This window comes from Bos grunniens, chromosome 13 (genome assembly GCF_055505025.1).
Source record: "Bos grunniens cultivar Pamir isolate PY7600 chromosome 13, Bosgru_T2T1.0, whole genome shotgun sequence".
Lineage (NCBI taxonomy): Eukaryota > Metazoa > Chordata > Mammalia > Artiodactyla > Bovidae > Bos > Bos grunniens.
Genome location: NC_141177.1, coordinates 32,082,112 through 32,097,888, shown reverse-complemented (window position 1 = coordinate 32,097,888; position 15,777 = coordinate 32,082,112). Strand labels below are relative to the sequence as shown.

The following is a 15,777-nucleotide window of genomic DNA, read 5'->3' as shown; positions in this document are numbered from 1 at the left end:
GCTGTTGGACTTTGAGGGGGGGCAGTTGGGTACCTTCTACCCTGACTTCTTCCTGGCATGAAGAGTCTCATTTCCTCCTGGAGGCTTTCTGGAACCATCTGCACTTGCACTGTGGCTTTGGGGCCTTCCCTGGGAGCCTATAATATCCCCAGGCATGGAAAGCTCTGTACTGCAGGTCCTCCCAACTGGCCAGTTAGCCAGACTGCCCAGTGCCTGGGAATGGGAGGAATGTTTGTCAGGGACAGGAGATCACAGTTCTTTTTGTCTTTTATCTCCCACCCTAAACTGTAAGTGCCTTTAATTCCAGAGCCTTGCACAGTAACTTGCTCGTCACCTACACTTAGTAAATAGTTGTTGAAAGGAGGGGACAATTAAAAGTCCCAAAAGAAAGAAAAGAAATAATACAGTTAGTTGTTAGTCTGTATGTCTGAAAGAGTCCATACCAGGGATGATTTTGAGAAGTTGACTAGAAAAATATAAAAGAGGAAGGCCTTAACCTGGTCTTGAAGGGAGGGTAGTTTTGCCTATGAGAGGAGGGAAGGTAGTATAAGGAGGGGATCATAAATTCAGATGTCTGCATAGACCCAGAGGTAAAATAAATGTCAGAAAATAAGGACTGGTGAGGACTATGGTAAATTGGGGTGTCAGCCTTTGGTGCCAGGCTAGAATTGAATCCATGTTGTTCAATCAATAAGAGGAAGCAAAGGAGGAAGAAACTTTTTTTTTCAAGAGTTTAGTTTTTTTTAATTAATTAATGTCTGGCTGCATTGGGTCTTCCCTGCTGTGTGTAGGCTTTTAGTTGCCTTGAGCAGGGGCTACTAGTGGTGCAAGGGTTTCTCACTGCAGTGGCTTCTGTTGTTGCGGAGCAGCACAGACTCTAGGTGTGGGGGCTTCAGAAGTTGCAGCACCCAAGCTCAGTAGTTGTGGCCCAGGCTCAGGTGCCTTGAGGCATGTGGAATCTTCCCAGACCAGGAATCGAACTGTGTCCCCTGCATTGGCAGGTGGGTTCTTAACCACTGGACTACCAGGGAAGTCTGAATTAGAATTTTTTTAAAACCCATATGGACTAAACAAAATACATCTATAGCTTACTCTGGGCACATCGTCTGCCACCTTGAATAGACACAGGACTGCAACTGAGGAGGGGACAAGTGGGGCACGTGGACTGGTGGGGTTGGGTAAAGAGAAAGCATCTGGCAAGAGTGAATGGGCTGAGATCAGTGGAAATCTCCCGATGATCGGTCATCTCAAACACCAGAGTGTTCACGTTTCACCCAAAATGATGCTAAGAAGTTTGAGGTTTTTCTGGACACTCCCGGAGCACAGAGCGGTTTGGAGCAGGGTAGGATTCACTGTAAACGATAGCTCAGGAAGACCTGTCAACAGTGTGTTAACCAGAGACCAGAAGATTAGGGGTCACAGGGATCCAGCAGAGGGTAGGAGCCTTGGAGGCTCCCCAGAGGCAGTGACCGCGGTCTTTCTGAAAAGCTGGCCTTCAGCCGCCCATACCATCTCTCCTAGTTATGTTGTTAGAAGGGTTCAATCCCCTCGGGTACTTTAGGGACCCTGTTCCAGCCACCGAAATGGGGAGGGGGGTGTTGTTTGTTCAAGGACCTGTAGGTGGAGCAGTGGCTAGAACCCTTAAAGATCCGAGGGCTACGTTTTTGCTCCGAAGGCTCTGTGCAGGTGCGCACCCTGGGACGCAGAGCTAGGCGGATCCTTCTGACATTGCGACTGCCTCCATAGAGACAGCAGAGGCTGTGGTCCCCGGAGGCGCCTGCAGAGGTTCTCCCAACCTCCACCCCGTGGGGCCTTCTTTGTTCTGATGCATTTCAGGGCCAGCCAGGCGCCCAGGATGTCTCTCAGATCCTCAAGGGGGCATTTCCTCCGAGGCAGGGAGATGAAACGGAAGAGGAAGATGCCGAAACCAGAGATCGCAGAGCCAGAATGGAGGGTTCTTCCGCTCCAGGACAGGACCTAGCGATACCCGTATCAACGGCCAGGCGGACTAGGAAGCCTAGGGGAAAAGGCAACCTTCAAGTGCCCCACCTAGCTCTGAGCCCCACCTTACGGCCGCTCCAGGGGGCAGAACCCGAGGGACGCCCCTTCCAAATTGGGCGGAGATATGGAAAGTGCAAACCCCAGCGCTGAGAGTGGACGCGCGTTGAGCCCATTCAAAGTTGCTTCTTCCTTCTCTGGCTTCTGAGCGATTCCGGTTTATTGGCTACAGCGAGCTCGAGGGCTAACTTCATCGCGAGAACTTCTCAGGCCCTGGGGCGGGGACTCTTACAGCGCAGCCGCAGGGCCTCCTGACGCAGAGGCGCATCGCCCGTTGGCGGTTCTCTGGCGCCCGCTTATTGGTCCGAAGCACCCTCGCCCCACCCCACCCCCGTCGACCAATGGGCGGGGGAAGGGGCGTGCCCCGGCGGCGGGCGGCGGCGGCGGCGCGGGGCTCTCTCATGTTCGGCGTTGGGCCCCGGCTGCTGCCGCGGTCTCCAGAGCTGCCGCCTCAGCCACTGCCGCCGCTGCGGTCGTCGCTGACCGTCGCGGCCTCAGGGTGCTCCCCGCACGGTGAGACTGCTCTTCCTTCTGCCACCTCCCAGTTTCATCCCGCTCACAGAGATCCCCTCCCAATCGAACCACTGTTCTAGGTAGTCTGGGACCCCTCCGGCTGGAGCTGGAGGGCTCCGCTGTCGGGTCCGGGCCAGGGAGGGCTCCTTGGCACCCGAGCTGGGGAGGTATTAGGTCCCAGGGCCGCAGGTGACCGTTAGGTGGTAGAATTGAAGTGTTTTCCGCGGGGCGCTGTCGAGGGTATGAGTGACATTGTGAGGGTGGGGGCCTAGGGGTCAGCTCCGTCAGCAACTCCCAGCACCCCCTTTCCCCCATTGTCATCGCCTCGCTGGTGACCTTGGACGAGTAGTCTCGCTCTGACCTCGCGTGGCTCGGCACTTCAGGGAGGAGGGCAGTGATGTTGGGGAGTATGGGCTCGCGAAACTACTGCGTCAGTAGAGGTGATGGTGGGACAGAGAGGATTATCTCTGAGGGACGGAGCCACCGCTTCGCAGCCCGTGAGGGGTGTGATTGGGGTGGGTGGGGTCGGGGCGGCGTCCAGACGCTTTTGTCCCCTTAGAAGATGAGGATAGGATGGGGATGGAGGGCGGAGAGGATACAGATTCATATACCCAGGCCCCTGATGTCTCTTGGAGCTTGGCGATTACCACCCCGTTGTCATAGAGCAGGAGGTCTTTGTTTAGGCTCTGGACCAGTGTTTCTTTTAGTGAGCAGGGATCCTGGTGGACTGAGAAGGGAGACATTCAGTTGTTTTTCCTCTTGAATCTTGGCTTTGGGAAGTGTGGGTAAGGCGTTTCTCTGCCCAGGGAGCTGAAGCAGGTCAGAGGCAGCTGTTGCCCCCTGGACCTGGCCTCGCCTGGGTCGGGCAGTCAGTCTGGAGGCTAGAGGTGTCTGAGCACCCTCAGGCTAGAGGGATTGTGGGGAGGAGATGCTGGGGAGAGAAAGGCAGCATTTCTTGGTGGAGACAAGAGGATGTGAGATGGTGGGGGTCCTTTCCTCAGTTCAGCCCTGCTCCACCCATTTTTGAGAGAGAACACCCATACTTACCCTTGCAACTTTGGCCTGCTGGAGGAAGGAGGAAACGTAGTCATATCTATACTGAGTTGCTGTAAAACTGTCGCAACCACTCCTGACCTCCAGCCTTGCTTTTCCAGGCCTGTTCTAGGTATGCAGGCCCCAGTGAGCTGGGGCTGCTCTCTTGTTGCAGAGCACAGGCTCTAGGCACATTGGCTTTAGTAGTTGTAGCACGAAGGCTCAGTAGTTGCTGCTTTCGGGCTCTATAGAGCGTGGGCTCAGTAGTTGTGCCTCCCAGTTGCTCCTCAACAAGTGGGATCTTCCTTGACCAGGAATTAAACCTGTGTCTCCTGCATTGGCAGGCAGATTCTTTACCACTGAGCCACCAGGGAAGCCCCGTGCTTGAGCTTTGAGGAACAGCTTCTGTGGGATTGAGTGCTTAAGCCAGGACTGAGCCCAGAGTTGGGGTAGGGAGGGTAGGAGATTGTACAGTTCCTGGCTCAGAAAATACTTGAACAGGTTGAGAATGGGAATTGAAGAATCAATGAGAAACAAGGCCCCAAGAAGCATGTCCCTAACCACAAAGCAGAGGACAAGCTGGGGCTGGTCCTGTGATGCCTGGGACTTGTGGGCTGCAGAGAGGTGCTGTTAGCATGCAGCTGTGGGATATAGGGCAAGAGTGTGGCAGGTCCTGGAGCTCTACTTTGCCATGGACAGACTGTCTTTGGCCCCTTCTCCAGCCTTGGGCACCAAGTATGGGACAGTCTGGAGGAGCAGCTAGCACCCTGTGTGCACAGCGGGACTCTAGGGGGCTGAGAACTCTGAGTTTCTGTGTTAACTATCTCTCTGCCCAGCTGCCATTTCCTTGTTTCTGTTCCCTATGCCAGAGGCACCAGTGGGCCTGGCTGAACCCTATCTTGGGTAGGATAATCTTGAAGCAGCTTTTCTCTCTAAAGCTGAGAGGGACCTGAGCTGGGAGCTCTCTGTTTACCAGAGAGAAGGTTCTGACAGTTTCCCTGAGAGAGTAACTGAGAGCTGAAGAAGTCCCCCAAGGCCCTTATTCCAGCTTCCCAACCCTCCCCATCCCATGACTCTCCGTGGTACCACCTCTGACAGCTGATTTAAAGAGGGGGTGTCTTTTTTTTTTGCTGGAATGGGGGCATTTCCCAGGATATATATTCTTCACATTTTCTTTATATGCCTTTCTGGTTGAGGGAGGTGGACAGTGAGCTCCCAACAGTCTGCTCTCTGGCATGCCTGGAGAACTTGCTGGCCTGGGAGTGGGGGAGGAGGAAGGCAGGATGATAGAAGGGAGAGGGAGGCCCCTCAACCCTTGAGCTGTTTTCTGAGAAGGCTAGAGGGCCTGCCCTGAGGGCCATTCCTGACTAGATTGAAGTCCTTCTTTGATGCTGAAATTGCTGTTGCTTCAGAAAGCAGTCCTTTGGGGGATTTGTTCTACAAAGGTGGGGGCAGAGTGGGGAGTGCTGTCACAGAGCTTCAGGCAACAGCTGCACCAGACCCACTGAGGAAGAGGCCATTGCTTATTTATTCCTGTGCTGCAGGTGAGGAAACTGAGGCACTGAGGCATGAAGTAACTTTGCCATGCAGCCTGAGTTTAAACCAGGTCTTTGGGGCTCTGGAGCCCATGCTCTTGACCATGGCCCTGCTGCCTCTTGGGGGCTGAGCTGCTTGGGCCACGATCAAGATTTGGCTGGCACAAGAGGAGGCCTGGGGCTTCAAGGGTGCCTGGTGTTTCTCTTTGGGCACAGCTGCTGCAGGAAGAGGCCTGATGCCCTCTTCTCCTGATTCTAATGAAGAATTGTGTGTAGCTCAGGTTCTGGCTCACAGGGGACAGTGACCAGTGAGGCTTTCTGCTGGGAAAGGAGCTTTTCCAGCCTTCTCTGGGCTTTCTCATTCTCTGTTCTCAGTGCTCAAGGGTTACAAGGCAATGCCTGAGTACTTGCTCTATACTGAGCTCTGGGCAGTGCAAGAGACACAGGTCCTGCCCTTAGTGACCTTCCATTTCAAGGTTGGTGGTGGCAGCGGGGAGGTAACAGCTGATTGTGGCCAGGCTAGACAATGCCCTATGGGAGGCACCACTCTGAGATGGGGGAAGGGGAATGCCTTCCAGCGCAGGGGTTGCTAAAAGAGCAGGGTGGGGAGCTCTTCTAAGTGCCTCTGGGCCCTGATGTGCTACGTCTGCCTAAAGGGCCCACTGAGGCCCATTCTTGGGCTCCGTTTAGTTTGGTCATTCATTCATTAACAAATATAAACCTAACACACCTGCTCCCTGTCAGATGCTGGACTGGGTGCTGGGGATACAGGGTTTGGCAAAAGCACAGTCGCTGCTCTTGTAAGGTGGGAGACAGAGATAGTAAATGATTGCAGATGTGAGAAAGGGAATTCTTTTTGAAGATTTTCAGGCCTATCCTGGAATGGGAGGGGGTGGGAATGGGTTGTGCTGCCTTGAAAAAGGTCCCCAAGCTGAGATGTGGATGGGAGAACAGAATTATCCCAGGCAGATGGCCTGGGTGAAGGCAGGCAGGCAGGCAACAGGCAGTGGACAGGGGAGGAAGACAGGTACAGGACCCTGCATGTAAAAGCCCTAGGAGCCTTTGCTCACCAGCCACTGTTTCATCCAGGCTTCCCAGGAAGTGTCCTGGGAAGGATAGCTGTTTCCTATTCCAGGGGATCTTCCCAACCCAGGGATCGAACCCGCATCTCCTGAGTCTCCTGCATTGGCAGGTGGATTCTTTACCACTGCGCCACCTGAGAAGCCACAAAATTATGATTGTTGTTGTGTAGGCACTAAGTCATGTCCAACTCTTTCATGACCCCATGGACTGTAGCCCACCAGTTCCTCTGTCCATGGGATTTCCCAGGCAGGAATACTCAAAGGAGTTGCCATTTCCTTCTCCAGAGGATCTTCCTGATCCAGGGGTTGAACCCACATCTCCCATGTCTCCTGCATTGCAGGCGGATTCTCTACCGCCGAGCCACCTGGGAAGCTCGGGAAATGGGGGGATCTTGTCATTTTTCCCCTGGCTGTAGAGAAGTGGCTGGAGCAGCCTCTGTGCAAGGTAGGGGGAAGGCCTGGTCCCCTTGCTCTTGGCTGTGTTTCACAGGCTCTGAGTCCACAGCTTCAGGGGGTGGCTGGAGTGGGTAGGTAGGGCAGGCCTCTCTCCAAGGGCCAGACTTTCTGGAGACAGCCTTAGGGGCTGCCCTTCTCTGGGACTGACCCAGAGTGCTGGCCTGGGGCTGTTCTGCATTCCTGAGACTCTAGCTTTGCCCTTCCCTGTACCTCCTGAGGCTTCCAATGGGGGTGCTCCTCATACCCAAGCTGTTAGCCCTGCCTTTGAGGTGGGGCTTGAGCCTTGGTGGGCTTTTGCATTGGGAAATGGGGAGGGAGGTAAGGCCTGCTCCCAGGGTAGCTCAGCACCTGAGGGGCCTTGAGGTCATGCCCTCCACAGGCCCAGTGCCAACTCTGAGGCCACTCAGTGGTTTTTCTTCATTCCCTGGACCAGCAGAGGTCATTCATACATCACTCATCTCTACTTTAGTGTATATCTCTGACAAATAAGGACACGTGCATGCATGTGTGCTCAGTCCGTTGTGTCCAACGCTTTGCGACCCTATGGACTGTAGCCTGCCAGGCTCCTCTGTCCATGGCATTCTCCAGGCAAGAATACTGGAGTGGGTTGCCATTTCCTCCTCCAGGGGAAATAAGGACGTACTTCTCTACATAATCTAATTCCATTATCTCACCTAGCTGATCAACTCTTATTTCTTAGTGTCGTCTAAGATCCAGTCCTGTTTATTAACATTTCCCAATTATTTCCCACAACTGAGCGACTGAACTGAACTGAACTGAGAAATGCCCTTCTACATATATTTTTCTTCTTGAAATTGACGTGGTGGGAAAAGCCAGGTCAGTTGTCCCATTGAGTATCCTGCCGTCTTAGTCTCTTTGTGTATTAATTTAGCAGAACAGTTGGCAAACTTTTACTGTGAAGGGCGAGATAGTAAATGTTTTAGACTTTGCAGGCTATGTGGCCTCTGTGGCAACTACTCAGAGTAGTTTTAATGTGTATGCTCAGTCATGTCCGAGTCTTTGCAACCCTGTGGACTGTAGCCTGTCAGACTCCTCTGTCCGTGGAGTTTTTTTCCAAGTAAAAATACTGGGGTTGGTTACCATTTTCTCCTCCAGAAGATCTTCCTGAACCAGGGATTGCTTTAGTGAAAAGCAATTTTAGGTGGCAGTCCAGTGTTTAGGACTTTCACTGCCAGGCTTTAATCCCTGGGTCAGGGAATTAAGATCCTGTAAGCCGTGAGGGCACAGCAAAACAAAGAAACAAATAAAAGCAATTTTAGACAACATGTAAACAAATGAGCACTTGGTTGTGTGCCAGTAAAACTTTACAAAAAAAACAGGAAACAGTGGCAGCCTGACAGGCTGTAGTTGGCCCATCTCCTATCTAAAGCAACTTCCCTCTTTTATTAAAATTAGGTCACTTGTCTTGCAGAATATCTGGCCTTCTGGGTTTGTCTCCTTGCTTTTTTGTGGAGTCGTTTAATTGGTTCTGCTCGCAGGTTAGACATTTGGGGCAGAACTGCCCTGTGAGCGGTGCTGTGACTTGGTGCCGCTTCACATCAGTAGGCATACTTGGGCCCCATGTCCCATTCTGAGAGGAGACTGACTAGTGCAAGACTGGCTAACGTCACTTTGCTCCATGGCAAACTTGTTCCCTTTGACCTGGGTCATCTGTCAGTGGTACTTGTGTGTCTGTGAGCATCCGTGCCTTCCTGGTTTAGCACCCACTGATTGGTGTTGCTTCCAACATTTGTTTATTGGGGAGTTGCAGAATTATTTAGCATTCAGTCATTCCTTTGTTAAGGAAGAGCTATCCTTTAACCACCAGGGCTGTTTGGCCACAAGAAAGACCAAGAGACAGACTGAAGTAGTTCTCTGTAAGATTGCCAGTTTTCAGAGCAGAGAGTTGGGGTGTTGCTCTTGTCCGTAGTGACAAATGAGGGTTTGGATTTGTTTTGCTTTCTTCCTTTTTTCATAATCACTGTGAATGCTCTGATTTTATATAGTTCCATCTGTTAACATCAATTGCATAATATTCTCTCTGATGCTGAAATGGTCCCAGCCCAGTGTTTCAGAGCTGTGCTGCTTACACAGGCTTCCTGGGGGTACTTCCCACTGCCTCTGCTCTGAGGCTGCCCTTGGGGAGCTGAACTGGAAGGCCTGCCAATCAAGCCAAAGTCTCAACTGTGAGTTCTGATGGGTGGCAACCCTCTCATAGGTGCCTGTTCTGTGTATGGCCCTGTTTGATCACCAGGAGGGAAAGCTCTAAGAACATGTCTTATTATATAGTGAATAGCAAAGTCTCTCAGTCGTGTCCGACTCTTTGCGACCCCGTGGACTGTAGCCCACCAGGTTCTTCTGTCTGTGGGATTCTCCAGGCAAGAATACTGGAGTGGGTTGCCATTTCCTTCTCCAGGGGATCTTCCGGAGCCAGGGATTGAACCCAGGTCTCCTGCATTGCAGGCAGATGCTTTAACCTCTGAGCCATCAGGGCATATAGGCCCCCCTCGAAGCCTACTGTTAATTCTAACCTGGATTGACTTGTGCAGCAAGAATACTATGACCTCTGGATGTATGATGGTACAACCTGTATGTCTGGGCTGGGCCAACTCTTGGGTCACCAGAGCCAGAACTGGCCCCTGGAAAGTGCCAGTGAAGTCCCCTTCCTTTGCTGGCTGCCTCTTCCCACCAGCCTCAGGTTTGCTGGGCACTAGAGTTCTGGGCTGGTGCTTTGACACCCAGAAACTGCAGCTCAGTACATGCTGGCCGGGCTGTGGGTCAGTAGTGTGTCAGGCAAGGGTGAGGGCTCTTGGCAAATGTGGAGTGGGTGGAGGAGTAGGGGGCACAGGTACCACTTGGGCTACTGAGAGCCGCAAGGGTTTGGGTCCTTCCTAAAGGGAAACCTATGCTCTCCCACCAGCCACAGGCCCATCAGTGGCCCTGACCCTTGCCCTCCCCTCTGCACTCCCCACCCATCAGGCTCCTCCTGGTGTCCCTGGAGCATGGGAGGCTACTGAGCGTGACTGGTGGTGTCCGGCAGGAGCTGCGTGTCTCAGCCTGTGGCAGGGAGGGCGTCCATGGCTGCAGCCAACAAGGGTGAGTGCCTGCCTGGTCTGCTGGGGTTTGTAGAGTCTTATAGTGCACCCTGGTGGGAAGGGGTATTGTTGCATGTGGGATCTGTGTTGGCTGTGTGTCTGTCTGTCTGTCTGACTGTGAGGTATGAATTATATTACATCAGTAATTACACCAGTGTTTGTGCTGGGGACGCCCAAGCGCTAGCAGGGAACCTTGGTGTGCTGCCCTCGTGGCCCCATGTTCCAGCCTCCCTGTTCCACTGTGGAGGTTGGTAGCACAAGGGGCTTGGTGTGAGCACGGAGGCTCGGAAGTGGGTAGGCTACAGTAGGTTGTGGAAAGGAATTGGGGTTTCATTCAGAATCCAGAAAGACTCATAGAAGGTTTTAGGTGAGGTAGGACATTAGGGTTAAATCTGAGGGACTCAGCAGGGAAATGGTTGACCCCTTGGGCCTCCATTGAGTCTTCATTGTGTGCAAAAACCCAGGCAAGGACTGGCTCAGGCCTTCACCAAGCTCCTACTAATCTGCCTGCCTTAACTCCCTGCCTGCCTGGCCTTGGAAAACCTGACCCAGTGAGGGACAGCCGAGGGCCATGTGAGGAGCTCAGCGGAGGAAGGAAAGGTTTCTCTGGGAGGGGTCCTGGAGCTCCCCTGGGTTCTTCTCACCTGCCAGTGATCAGTAGTGAGGTTTAGAGGAAGCTGCAGCCCCTTCTAGGAGGGCTGAGTATAGTTTTTGACCCTCTCTGTTTCTCCCACCCCCAGGCAGGTCCCATAAAGCCCAAGCCCATTCCTGTCTCTGCCCTTTTCCCCTCTCAAGGGGGTCAGCAGGAGGAGCAGGCAGAGGGCCTCAGGACTGGCAGACCTAGAAGAGAAGGCCTGAGAGATGGGGAGCTTGGAAATGTGAAGGAGAGCACAGGGCAGGGTATCCTGAGCACTAGGGCTGAGTCCCGCACTGCCTGGGGTTTGGTTAGGGTCAGGACTGTCTCTTCCCTGTCAGCCCCATTCCCTCTAAGTGAAGGGTCATATTAGCTAATCCCTAAATCCCCTCATACCCTCTTTGAGGGTGTGCATTTTCTGTGGGAGGACTAAGCAGGAGGGCAGATGAGAGTCTCAAGCCTTATGATCTCCACTGTCCAGTAGGATGTGGCCTAGCTCAGCAGAGGATGCTGAGTGATATGCAGGGGCAGTCACAGGGGCAGGGCAGTGACACGGTGGAGTAGTTTCCTGGGGCTAGGAGAAGGCAACACCCCTGGAGTTCTCTCCCACTCTCTTTGTAGGCAACAAGTCCAGAGTCCGGAGTATCCGCTTCGCAACAAGCCATGATGCAGAAAGCTCTCAGAGTCATGTCCACTTTGATGAGAAGCTGCATGACTCTGTGGTCATGGTCACCCAGGAGAGCGACAGCAGCTTTCTGGTCAAGGTATGTGCATACCTTCCCCCCCTTATAATCATCAACCTTATTCCCTCTACCTTCTCCCTGGCCCTGCCCAGCTTCCTGGGCCTGTTCCATTTCCTCTAAGCTGGCTCCATCTTTGTCCTTCCCTGGGCCTTGGTTTCCCCATCTGTAAAATGAGAAGTGTGAGACTGTGATGAGATGAGTGCACTTATGATGTTACTTGAATGGGAGTGGAGCTTGTTAGCATCAGCATCACCCCAGCCATTGCAGTTGGAAGGCAGGTGTTCAGGCTTTGGTGTCACAGGCCTGGGTACAGTTCTGGGCCTCCTCTTTTGGCTCTGTAACCTTGGGCAGGTCACCTTGATTTTCCTTCTCTCAAGTAGACACAATTGACACCCCAAAAAACTGGAAATGGAAGGGTGTATGTATGTGAGGCTAATTATATTGATAACACGGTGTGACTTTACTCTGCTTTGCCAAACCTCTGGCTGATTGAAGCTCTTTGTAGTAGTATTTATCACCTCCATGTTTTTCCCTTCTCCTTCTCTTCTAGTGTCCATACCTCATACACCCTTGGCTCCTCCAACTGCTGGGACACTGTTAGATCCCACATCCATTTGGGAGAGGCAGGAAGAATTCTTTGGAGGGGATGGATTGGAGGGAAACAGGGAGTGAGGCCTTAAGGTTGGACAGTATACCAGGGCTCCCATGTTGAGCCCCGGAAGGCATGGAGGTGAGCATGGTGGTTGGCGTCTGATCTATTGAGACCACCCTGCAGAGGGGCCCAGAGTCATAGCCATTTCTGCCCAAGTCTGAAACCTTTGCTCTTTCTCCAAGAGCTGACAGTTTCCCCAAGGGAGCAAACAGAATGAACCCAAACTTTCAAAAATAGCTCTCTGCCTCCCATTGCAAAATCTATTCATGTCCATGGTAGAGAAGATTTGGAAGATAGAGAAAACTATAAAGAAATTTAAAAGTATCTGCAATCATACTATCTGGAAATAACTATGGTTAATATTTTGATGTTATTCCAGTTTCCTTTCTAGCTTTCTTTCCAAAAATGAAAAGCTGGTATACCAGCGTACACACTGTTTTTTGGTTGCTTCTGTTGTGATCCATCTCCTGTTTGTTTCAGTAAATAATTTTCCATGAGATTTTACAACTGCCTGATATTCCACTATATCTGTCATCATTGATTTAGCTGGTTCCCTGTTCCTGGTGTTACAGTTGTTTCTATTTTGTACTGTTATAAATAGGGCAGTGATGCGTTTTGTTTTTTTTACATCTGAGTATTTCTCCAGGGAAATACTGCAAGTGGTGCAGCTGGATCACAGGGTACAGCCAGTGATTAGCAGGCACAGCCAGAAAGCCCTCTTGAGAGGTGTGCCCTCTTTTAGCAGAGTGTGGGAGCCATAGGGACTGAGCTTTATCATGCAGTGACATCATCCTGATCCCACTGAAAGGCTAAATACTCCCTCAAAAGACAGGGCCATCCATTTCCTGAAACTGAGCAGGAGAGCGCATGCCCTGTGAGCTGTAGATACAGCACACACATTGCCCCTCCTGGACAGGCACTCCGGTCAGCCTACCTGCCCCGACAGCTACCCTGGCCTGTGACCTGTCACACGACTGAGTTTCTGAGTATGGCAAAGCTGTGTGTATGAACAACAGAAGTTTCCCAGGCCGTGAATCAGGGCTGTTGGACACAGTGAGCCTTTGAATGGGCAGGCATCCATGTTTGGGTGCCAGCAGGGCAGGCTGGATTCCAGGTTCCATGACTGGTGCCAGTCTTGTGGGCCAGCCCTGGACTGACAAAGCTCGTCTAGTGTCCGTTTTTGTGATTCTGACCCACCCTCCATCTTGTGCTATCTATGTTGCCTGGTGGCCTCACCATGAGTGACCAGAGGACCAGTGTCCCTGGGCACATGCTGATAGTGGTGGGGGCAGGTGGATAGCCTGTGTAGTGGGGTTTTGAGCCTTCCCTGTGGGCAGTGGCTGGTGCCTTGCTGTGTGGCAAGAGTAGCCAAGAGGTCCAGGGAGGACTATAGCTTGACCACACTGTGGCCTTCAGCCAGTCATTTCCTGGCTTCTATTTTATCATCTATAGAATGGCCACCAAGGAACTTCAGGGCCCATGAGACAGATATGGGACAAGTGATAGGGGTGGGGTCCTTGAAGAAAGGGCCTGGAGCTGCCAGGCCAGGGGTGTGAACCAGCTAAAATGATGGAGGGAGTCAGAATCCCCTGGGATTGTCAAGGAAGCAAGTGGAGGGCCCACAGGATCACCAGTGGTACAACCTGGGCGGACCCTGGGGGAGACTGTAAGTGAAGGTGCCTCCATCCCCCACCCCTCCTGCTGCAGGTTGGCTTCCTGAAGATCCTGCACAGGTATGAAATTACCTTCACTCTACCCCCAGTGCACAGGCTGAGCAAGGACATCCGAGAGACACCTGTCCCCAGCCTGCACCTCAAGCTCCTCAGCGTCATGCCCATCCCAGAAGGTGCGTCCCCTGCTTGGGGTGCTGGAAGCTTGCCCTCCTCCAGCAGAGCCTGGGTGTGAGCAGGAGTGACAGCATGGGTACTTCCTTCCCCCATCAGGGGCTGATGGGTAGCTCAGAAACCAGGAGACACGATGCCTCTTTATGGGCCTGCTGTGTGGCAACATGGCAGGTCCCATGCCCCAGCCCTCACTCCTGGACAGACGTCTATGGGCTCACACAATTGACCTATGTCTGCTCACCGCCTGATGGTTACTTCAAGGGGATGGTGGGAGCCACTGAGGAACTGCTCTGGGCCTCTAGCCCTTCCTTTGCCAGGGGAAACCTACTGGAACCTCAGGAACTTTGGGCAGCTGCCTCCCAGCCCCCACCAGACCTGAAGTTGCTTTTCCATACCCTGCCACCTTCAGCACCCCTCTTCCCAAAGGCTAGCGAATCAGTTTCACCATTTACAGAAACCCCAGCTTCAGTTTCATGTCCCCCCTACTTCCACTTCATAATTTTGCCCTTAAGTGGGTTGAGCAAGCCTCCTCAGGTCTTTGCCTCTTGCCATCTGATCTGCTCAGTCCCTGCCCTGCTCCTCCCTCCCTCCCCCATCACCCTCTCTCCCTGCCTGTGATTTTGGGGAATCCCACCTCTTGCAAGCATGAGTTTTGACTTCTGGCCTACATGTAGAGCTCATTGAAGAATGGCAAGTTCCAGAAGCCTGTGTACCCAGCCCTGGGGGCAGGGGTGGAGGGGTTTGGGCCATCCTTGCTCCTCTAGAGGTCTTGGTGGTGGGTGGGGACCAGTGAGTGCTGGGGGGCAGGAGGCCACAGAGGTGCTGATCGCCCCGGGCAGGTTACAGCGTCAAGTGTGAGTACTCAGCGCACAAGGAGGGCGTCCTCAAGGAGGAGATGCTGCTAGCCTGTGAAGGTGGCTCCGACACCTGCGTGCGCGTGATCGTGCAGGCGCGCGTCATGGGTGAGAGCTTGAGGCCCAGGTCTGGCTAGAGGAGGGAGGCACCAGCTTGGCTACAAGGAGTTTCCACCCTCCTTGAGTCTGAAAAAGGGATCCTTGTTTTGGCCCATTCCCAGTCTCCTTGGTGGGTGCCTTTCTCCCCATCCTCTAGCAGAGCTGGGAGGGAAGGTAGAGGAGTCCCCTTGGAGTAGGTGGGGCTAGGGTCCACCCTGGCATACTGACTTCTTGCCTGTCTTGCAGACCGACACCACGGCACACCCATGCTGCTAGACGGCGTCAGGTGCGTGGGTGCTGAGCTAGAATACGACTCCGAGCATAGTGACTGGCGCGGCTTCGACTGAGGCCCTCGGCACCACCTGCCTTGGGGCCCTTGGCCTTAAACCCAGCCTCATCCCCCAGATGCTGCATGACGGTGCGGCTTCCTCCCCCTTCCCCAGGGTGGGTGTGCAGGCGGAGGGTCCACGGGCCTCTACGCTAGAGCCTTGCCCATGCCTCTCACCTCATTTGTGCCACCTCCCTGCCCCTCCAACGTTCTCTTCTCCCACTTTCTCCTGTGTGCCTCAGCCTCCTGCTGGAAGAAATGGATTGAGCCCCCAAGGAGGCCATCTGAGGAGGGCCAGGGGAGGGTTGTACCCACCCTCACCCCAGCCATAAGGGCTCTAGTCAGAGCCTAGGAGAGCAAGGAGCTGGCTCTGTGGTGGAGCTGCCCTATTACTACTGCTGCTGTCTCGCTTTAGCCACCTCTCTTGTCTACTCTGTTTTTTCCACTTTTGTCCATGGTGAGGAGGAGGGAGATGCAGTTCCCAATCCCTACCCCCTAGGTCTGTGTTGTTTTTAAATGACTGGTTGGGATAAAATCCTGAAGAAATAAAACTTTCAGTGGATACTAGAAGCCAGCAGGGTTTTTGTTCTCCAGGGCCCTGAGAATGCCCAGTCCTTGCAGATGGGCCAAGGAACAGTTTTGGCTACTTACTCTTTTTGGAAGCAGGGTTACTTTGTGGTATTATAGCACCTAGCCCCCAAAAAGGTATGTGCACGTGGTGGCATTTTAGGCCTGCCAAGATGAGAGTCTGCACGCGGAGGGGCCTTCCATCCAGGTCACAGAGAGGTCTTGTGGAATGGGGTGTTCAGTTTGGGAGGCTTGACCAGAGGCAGCAGCACTCCTTTCTAATCA

The 15,777-nt window shown here is 53.1% G+C and overlaps 1 protein-coding gene across 8 annotated transcripts; it reads left to right on the top strand.

Annotated features, from left to right (window-relative positions):
• The first annotated feature begins 2,183 nt into the window (after nt 1-2,183).
• On the top strand, nt 2,184-15,495 carry ADISSP (adipose secreted signaling protein). 8 transcript variants are annotated; one of them, XR_015139363.1, is made up of 6 exons: nt 2,184-2,571; nt 9,597-9,772; nt 11,027-11,169; nt 13,563-13,646; nt 14,484-14,606; nt 14,844-15,495. XR_015139363.1 is itself a non-coding variant. In XM_086333355.1 (6 exons), the coding sequence occupies exons 2-6, from the start codon at nt 9,754-9,756 to the stop codon at nt 14,942-14,944; spliced, it is 525 nt and encodes a 174-aa protein (XP_086189481.1). In that variant the 5' UTR covers nt 2,425-2,571; nt 9,656-9,753; the 3' UTR covers nt 14,945-15,495. The 8 variants fall into 8 exon arrangements, 7 of the variants coding, with proteins under 7 accessions (XP_086189485.1, XP_086189478.1, XP_086189480.1 ...); XM_086333355.1 differs by having other exon boundaries at nt 2,425-2,571; nt 9,656-9,772; nt 13,508-13,646; XM_086333356.1 differs by having other exon boundaries at nt 2,425-2,571; nt 13,508-13,646.
• The last annotated feature ends 282 nt before the right edge of the window (nt 15,496-15,777 follow it).